The 8,633-nt window shown below is 42.4% G+C and overlaps 1 protein-coding gene across 1 annotated transcript; it reads right to left on the reverse strand.

Annotated features, from left to right (window-relative positions):
* On the reverse strand, positions 1–4,824 carry LOC306938248 (uncharacterized protein). Its single transcript, XM_079522322.1, has 3 exons — positions 4,691–4,824; positions 1,670–1,884; positions 1–867 (listed from the first exon to the last, which is right to left on the reverse strand). Exons 1-3 carry the CDS (start codon positions 4,730–4,732, stop codon positions 57–59), a joined length of 1,068 nt encoding a protein of 355 aa, XP_079378448.1. The 5' UTR covers positions 4,733–4,824; the 3' UTR covers positions 1–56.
* Positions 4,825–8,633: the final 3,809 nt, after the last annotated feature.

Consider the following 8,633-nt stretch of genomic DNA (forward strand, 5'->3'; position numbering starts at 1 on the left):
CGGGTTCATTTCTCAGTCCTTATATATCCCCGTGAACTCACACAGTGTGCTGGTGGTTACACAGCGAGAGGACTTGCACCCTGCAGATTGCCGACTGCAATCCTCCTGAGTGCTCTCCCTGACACCTCCATCATATTCCCAGGCTGCTGGGGCACCGGGTTTCTCTTTGATGGCTTCTCCAGAAGCCTCAGAGTCCCTAGCTCTGTCCGCTGCTGCTGCTGCCCTCTGCGTTGCTGGAGCCCTTGGGCCACCTTGCTTTCATCTGCAGATAATCCCCCTGTTGACGTGTTTGATTTGCCCTGATCCTCTTCCAGCCGTTCAGCCCTTCTGAGACGCAGTCGCCTCCTGCCAACCTCCTGCTGCTGCTGCTCCTGCTGCTGATACAGCACGCTGGCATTCCGGCACGTGCCCTCTGCGGCGCGGCCAGCGGAGGTCCTCGCGTTGGCGTTGACGCTGGGGAAAAGAGAGGGCGGGGCAGGCTTGCTGGGGGCCGGGGTCCCCCTGCACACCACGGCCTCCAGGTGATCTGCGGACAGCTCCACCGGTCGTGCTCGCGCCAGCCGGGCCCGCGGAGCCGCCGCCCCTTGCTGCTGCGGTGGCGGCAGGCCTTTGACCGGCTCGGAAGACATCAGTGACGGGCACGCGGGGGCCTTGACCGGACCCTTTCGAGCGCAGGCCTTCACCTTGCGGGGACACGGCCCGTTCCCTCCCGTGTCCAGTTTCCGGGACACGGCCTTGATCGTGGCTTCCTGCGGGAGGCCTCGGGTTTTCTCCCTCTGAGATTCCCTCACCACCTCCGGCAGCTCCAGCGGCGCCAGCTTCAGCGGGCGTCGCGGAGGCAGGTTCTCGGAGTCGGGCACGGGGAACCTGAGCAGAGAGAAAGTCACGATCATGACATTTCTGTTGACGCAAACTATACAATATACGAAGAAATGGCTGATGATGATCGCTAGCAATATTCAAAATTCAATGACGTGCTGTGGCCAAAACAGGCCATGCATTTCAATATTGCATACTTTCAGAATGTAGGCACACAGATGCAAAATAATTGCAATGATCTCAAATAATGGCGATCAGTATCAATGAATTAATATAATAGAAGCTTTTAGAAGGAAGTGGCTACAATAGTTGAGGAAACAAACAAGACAGATATGTAGTTGTGACAGGCCTAAGCAGAAGAATGATTAATTATAGTATATTGTTATCATGGTTTAAATCTAACCTTTATATTTTTGCCATCACTTATTATTGTAGGCTTCTGTAGCTTGTAAGAGCCTAGATGTCTCGAACATGGTGGACCCTCTTGTAAACAAGTGTAATGCTTTATTGGGTCGTCCATGCACAGCTAACAGTCTTTGTATTGAGTTGTGCTTGAATTGTACTGTAAAACTGTTAATAAATATTTAAATCAATCAATCAATCAATCAATCAATCAATCAATCAATCCACTAAGCCTGATAGCTATTGTTTTGGGTACAGCCTACTGTACAGTATGTTTGGTTTGAGACCTGTGCTCTTTGGCAGAACTACCGTACCAGTACCCCCACCCAGTGTTGTACTTCTCCCCATGCTGTCTTGTACATTAAATCAACCATATCACCAACTAGAATATCATCTCTCTCGACTCCTATTGCCTCATCGATTGATCCAGAATTCCCACGACACCTACCTGAGAGGCATCTGTGACGCGCACTCAAGGGTCGGGAATGCCGGCGTAAGACGAGCCTCGGCCTCGTCCCGGTGCGGCGCGGCTGACAGACGGGCGCCAGGTGCTTTTGGATTGTGGCCACTTTTAGGCGTGAGCCGGAAGTGCTGACCGTTGAGACAGGCGGGGGTATTTTTAATGTGGGGGGAGGGCAGCTCGTCTGGCCGAGGCGCCCCCAGCTGAAACAAAAGAGACGACGTGCTTCAGTTCAAAGTTCCAAGTTCAGTTACATCAAAGAAACATACTTGGCATTGCAATGACAATTATAGCCCATTATACCACAGGTCATTTCGAGGAAGCAATCTGATTGGTTGAAACAGCCTTCTAGCCGTGGGTTAAACCAGCACCATTCACCACCTAATCAAAACAAAATTCAGCTGCTCTGTTTTCCCAGAGCGCTAGCAAACTCGGTGGCTAGGCTAGCTAGTTTCTTGGGACATTTGTGGTCGTAGTGACTACATCTGTCATTAAAAAAATATATTCTTTCAGCGATTTTCTTAGTTTTAAGGGTAACTGTTGTATAATTGCAATATTACACTCGAGGGTGTGGGTTAACGTGATTATTGCCACTTCAGTGATGCTTGCGGAACTCGACTTCGTCTCGTTCCTCACCGCATCCCTGTCGTGGCAATAATCACGTTAACCCACACCCTCGAGTGTAATATTGCTTAAATACGAGTGGTTCTCAAAACCTTTTTTTTTATTTCAAGGAACCCCATAAATCTTATTTCAGTAGACCAAATAAATGGTGCCTCAAGGTGAGATAGTTACATTGAAATGTTTTTTTTGCGATTTTATTTATTCATTACAGGTTTTATCTGAAAATGTGTTCAGCAATCGCAACATCTCTGAAGTCTGCTGCTTCAATGGAGATGAGAATATACCTTAAACTCCTGTATGCTGCACTGTATTGTAAACAGTTACTGTATTATTATTATGTCCTGAATAGCTATTCACAGTCTAAACATACAGTATCAGAAGACCCATACAGACTATTGGTAGAAGTCTCACACATTATGTCCAAAACTGTTACTCTTCAGGATTCAAATTCAATACTAACATTTCGGAGTATCGGATCGACAGCTCAAAACCGTCCCTTCGAGGTTTTTTGAGCTTGCAGATCTGCTACTTTTATACTTATGTGTAACACTGTAGTATGATAAACACAAAAAGGTAAAAATATTGTTATAGATATCAGTGGTGGAAAGTAACCAAGTACATTTACTTAAGTACTGTATATGTAAGTAAATTTTTGAGGTATTTGTACTTTACTGGAGTATAATTTCCAGTACTTTTCCACTACATCTCAGAGGCAAGTATTGTACTTTTACTCCACTACATTTATTTGAGTTACTTTGTTAATTTTGATTATTATTACAAAACATATATTAACCACTTACGCCCAATATACATTTCAGCCATGAAAATAGGCGATCTACAAGCTCACAATACAAGCTCACAATGTGTTGCGATGCGGAAAATTGTGAGCTTGTAGATCTGCTACTTTCAAGTAAAACTTGAAATGGAACATCCTGCATAATGAGTACTTTTACTTTTGGTACTCTTAAGTACATTTTGATGCCGATACTTTTGTACTCAATTTCATTTTGAATTCCGGACTTTTACATTTCCTAACGGTAGTAGTTCTACATTGCAGTATTGATACTTTTACTTATAGGTAAACTTAAGTTTAACTTTTGACTACTTTTTTCCACCACTGATAAAGTTGAGAGGTTTCTGCCCGACAGCATTGATATTCTCCAATCAACACCTTTAGCGTGGGAAGCAAGTTAACTTTCACTGGGCACTCTCAATCACATTAGCATCAACTCTCAGACCCAGTGACAAAGGATATAATACACTAAGGTTCGATTGCAAATAGCAGATCTACAAGCTTCTGCTATTTCCCCTATAGTTTTGGTCCCACAGGCAAACGTTTCATTTCTTTTTTTGGTCTTCCAGCCAGTGTTGTTTTCGTCGACTAATACTATGACGAAAAATGTTCGTCGACTACCTTTTTTCACTGAAAAAACTAAATAAAAACTAAGCCATGATGACTAAAACTATGACTAAATATACTGTTGATTTTGTCAACAAATAAAAACTAAAATGTTAGGAAGCGACAATAGTGGACAAGAGATCCAATATAAGTCATTTTACAATTGGCTGCATGCTGAAAATAGCCGATCTACAAGCTGGATCTGCTATTGTTAGCAAGTGTAAAAACTGCCATTACGACGGCATCAAGGCCCGCCAAAATACATTTTAGTTGACTAAATCAACTGTAGATTTAGTCGACTAAAATCTTATGATATTTAGTCGACTAAAACTAGACTAACACTAAAACATTCCAGGTGACTAAAATGTGACTATTCAAGAGACTATGACTAAAACTAAAATAGAAATTTGCTGCCAAAAACAACACTGCTTCCAGCTAAAAGGTTTTGGGAACCACTGCTGGTCCTTGACGGGGTTCCAGGTGGTCCCCATCTAAATGATGGAACGTTTAACACAAATGGACTCTTATAGATCTTTGACTCTTGAGAGCGTAAAATCACATTATTGTTAAATATCTGCTCCATTAGTTAATTTACAAGAAGTCTACACAATTACAGAATGTAGAAGAATTGTTATTTTGATCATTTGCCTGTTGTCTCTCCTAATGGCACCAACATCAATACAGCATGGAAAAGTGGATCTGAGAGGCTAAATCTCATTAAATGGTGGTCCGTGATTATTATTTTTTAATTTGTTCTGTAATTATGGACATTTCCTGATATTTCTTCGAAGATTTTGTTTTGTATTTGCTGCCATGGGGATGTGGGTTGGGGAATATATGTCAATAATTCCTTTGAAATTACTATGTTACTATGTACTATGAAAATTCAATAAACATATGTTTTAAAAAAAAATGGTGGTCCGTGGCTCAAATAATGGGCCTCGATATGAAAAGGGTCGAAAACCTATAGTCTAGATAACACTCACCGGTTTGGCAAAGACTTCTTGCTTGATTCTTTGTTGCATCATGTTTGTATTGCTCCCTGCTTGCAGGGAAGAATGTTTGTTTTTCTTCTCCACGTTGCGCTCCTACTATCACCTGCCCTTTCTGTCAATGCCAGGCAGGGACACATTGCACACTGGAAGGTTTTAGCAGCCTAAGGTAATTAAAGAGATTAGGGTCACCTGGTCACCGTGCAGAAGGGTGATCTCCATTGATCTCCAATCCAGTTTAGAAGCAGCTGGCGTATGCTATGCATGCCCCGTAGGCAGTGGCGTGCACAGACATTTAGAGGGGCAGGTGCTCAAGTTAAAAAAGGGCACCTTGTGCAGCGCGTGGAACCGGCCGGTTGCCTTAATCCATTTTGGGCGGGAACCCCTTTTGGTGTTAGAATTATGTTATGCTTTAGCTATTGAAAAATAGCAGATCTACAAGCTCATAGCGCGCCACCGAGTGGCGCGCTATGAACTTGTAGGTCTGCTATTTTTTAAAAATCAAAAAAAAAGAAGAAAAAAAAAGTTTTTTTTTCTTTTTTTTTCAAAAGGGCACATTGCCAAAAGGGCAGGGGGTGCTCTAGCACCCCCTAGTGTCTATCTGTGCACCCCACTGCCCGTAGGCCGTATACCTTCACTGTTCCCACCACTGTTGTTCTAAATTCATGGACTCGTGGTAATACAATTCAGGGGCGGAAAGTAACTAATTTCCTCAAGTAGCCTACTACTACTAGTCTTGACTCCACCACATCTCAGATTCTAAAAATGTCTTCTACATCCTGACAGTTGTCTGAAAAAGCTATGTTTCTAGGTCAGTGGTTCTTCGATTTTTCAAAAAATAGCAGACCTACAAGCTCATAGCGCGCCACTCGGTGGCGCGCTACGAGCTTGTAGATCTGCTATTTTTCAATAGCTAAAGCATAACATAATGCTAACACCAAAAGGGGTTCCCGCCCAAAATGGGTTAATTTACTACAGAGCCCACTTCAGCCCCTTTTGTGTATACAAAAATCACACCCGTGTGAAGTGAGGGGCGCTCTTTTCATTATACAACATACATACATCTCATGAACAAAGTAAGAAAGGGATGAAGAGTACTGTAACGCATTACCAATACTTTTGTACTTTTACTTGCAACAGAGCATTTTTATATTGTGATTTAGCTTCCGAGCAAAACGTCTGAGTAGGCAACTTCTTCCACCACTGTAAATCAATTGCATGGCCTTTTGCTTTGGCTAAAAATAGCCTAATAACATTGAGTCTTGTTATGTTTTGTTGTTTCGCCACTAGATGGAGCCAGAGACGCCTCCACAGCGTGGCGGCAGGCAGCCTATACAGACTCACCATCATCATCATCAGTATGGCAGACCACAGCCTCTGTAGCTGTCAAGGTACTGTATAGTTATACAGAGGCAACAAAGCTTTATCTTAACTCTCTGAAATGGATTTTGTATATGGCTAGACTATGGATCTGTGCAAATCAAAGCTGCGAGCCAGGCTGCACGCGTTTCCATTATTCTTTTGTTGAAACAGATCAATATGGCGCGCTGCCTTCAAGGTATGATAACGATAATAAATAATACATTTTCTATTACGACCCGCAGTGTATCTAATCGAGTCGGATGTTGCAAGACTATATATACGCAGTCTGCATCAAGAGTCAAGATGCTGCATACAATATTGCCGTCTGGCTGAAGTCTTGCATCTCCATTATTTCAAGTATAGCGCAAAGGCAGTGAAAATAACAGTCAGGCCATGCAATCTATAGCATACCGGCTATTTTCACTATTTTACCTCATAGGAGGTTTCCACCTGACAGCGATGTACAGTTGGGTGCCACCGATATTGTCCCTTATTATTTGACCCATTTAGGCCCGACCTCAACATTTAAAAAAATCCTTCTAAATCCTCCAGTTTTCTGAAATAAATATTTTCACGATTTAAAGAAAATAGCAGACCTACAAACTCGTAGCGTCGGTGGCGCGCTATGAGCTTGTAGATCTGCTATTTTTCAATAGCTAAATTATAACATAATGTTTAAAACACCAAAAGGGGTTTTGCGCAGATCACGCAAACCTCAGCAAAAAGAAAAGGACAATATCGATGGCCTCCAACTGTATTGTAGTTTCCAGATTCATACTTCTATGTAAATATGCAAAGTTACAATCAAAATGTCGTCATACTAACATGGTGGAAGAGATTATTTTTTCTAGCAATATACAATACCACAATGTACTCTAGTAGTTCTGTATTTTAGTTGAGTAAAAGTACAAAAAAGGCATCAAAACATACGTGCATATATAGCCTCCTGTACATATTGCATCCCAAAGTCAAATTCAAACATTTTTCACAATCTTTCAAACATAAAAATGTCCAACTTAAGCTTGCCTTGTCACACGTTGTGAGCTTGTAGATCTATTTTTGAATAGCCCATACAATAGGGTTTAATTGGTTAATGCAGGCATGAGCAGGCCTATGTTTTGTTATAATCTACTGTATCTGCGAAGTAGTTGGAGTAAAAAGTAAAAATGTTTCCTCTGAGAATGATGTAGTGGGGTAAAAGTACTTACTTCAAAGGTGCATTCAATACGGAATCTATGCAAATGTCCTTAGAGTGTGTACTGTACTGTACAGGCCTACTTGACAACAGGGTCTACATTTGTAAATTATTAAAGAGGCCGGCTCCAACCACTGCATTCTGCAGACATGCTATACTCTACCATGTACAGATTGGTTAAATCAAAGTTTTATTCGCTAAAATTGAAATAAGTTCTGGATAGCAGCCAGCTTTATGGACTTGAACCCCCCCCCCCCATATATATTATTTTAGCATTTTGATTATATCTATAGCATCAGCTCATTCCTATCCAGATCCGACTTCTCTAGTCTATATCTATGGGTTGATTTATAGCAGATCTTAATCTTTTTTTTCCTCGTTGCATTGCTTCCCTTTAAGTAGCTCCATCTTTCATTTGACAGTCAGACCTCATCAACTCTCCTCAATCTCATCCCCCAACCCCCGTGGTTCCTTCTATCACCCCCCCCCCCCCCCCCCTCCACCCCCCCAAAAAATGGAGTAGAGTGCAACGCCGACACCTGCTTATTGCAAAGCTCCATTATATCACTGGGTGCGTGTTGAAGAATACAGTCCCGCAACAGAACAACTTGGCTCCGCTTACATGATCATTTAAGATGTGAAATTACAGGCTTTGACGCCGTGAGAGGGGCCTGAACGCACGCCTCTTCGCTCTCTGTTCTTATTGTGTCGCCCTTCTCTGCGATCCCATGACGTTCATGGCTGACAGTATAATTACCGAGGTGTGGGTAGCGATGAAAAGCGATGTCGTGCGGCTCACATCGCCTCGCATCCCAGCAGCTGCAACACAAGCTTTGGGGTGCCGATGAGGCAGAGATGCAGCTATAGGGCAGGCACTGGCAAGGCGGGCAGGAGTGACTGAGTTTGTCTGTCAAAGTCCTTGCTCTGCACCCACAAGACCTCTATACCATATGCAGTTTTCTGTATAATGTCATGGTTTAATTTAGTAATTAACTCGTACAAGGCATTCTAAAGTAGGGGCTGGCCGATGCGACTATTGATATTTTCTTTAGCAATTATTCTATCTATCTATTTTTTTTTTTAAAATATCAACGAAAACCTTTCACCTGTACTGCATGCCCAAAATGGGAATCAAGTATCAATATATTATTTTATTAAATCACTGGATATTATATAATCAATATAATTGATTGGTTCCATCAACTGTTGCACCATTATACAGGATATATTACAGCTGCGTACTGGCTCTGTGAATCGTTCTACTCCACAGACTTGCACTGATGATGTGATGAAAAGTCCCACAGGACTCTGTCACCTTTCCCCCTCTTCTCTCTAAAGATTCGATTTTACTGTGTTCTAATTCATGCCTGGAGGCTCCAT

The sequence above is a fragment of the Electrona antarctica genome, assembly GCF_951216825.1.
Source record: "Electrona antarctica genome assembly, chromosome: 15".
NCBI classification, from domain to species: Eukaryota; Metazoa; Chordata; class Actinopteri; order Myctophiformes; family Myctophidae; genus Electrona; species Electrona antarctica.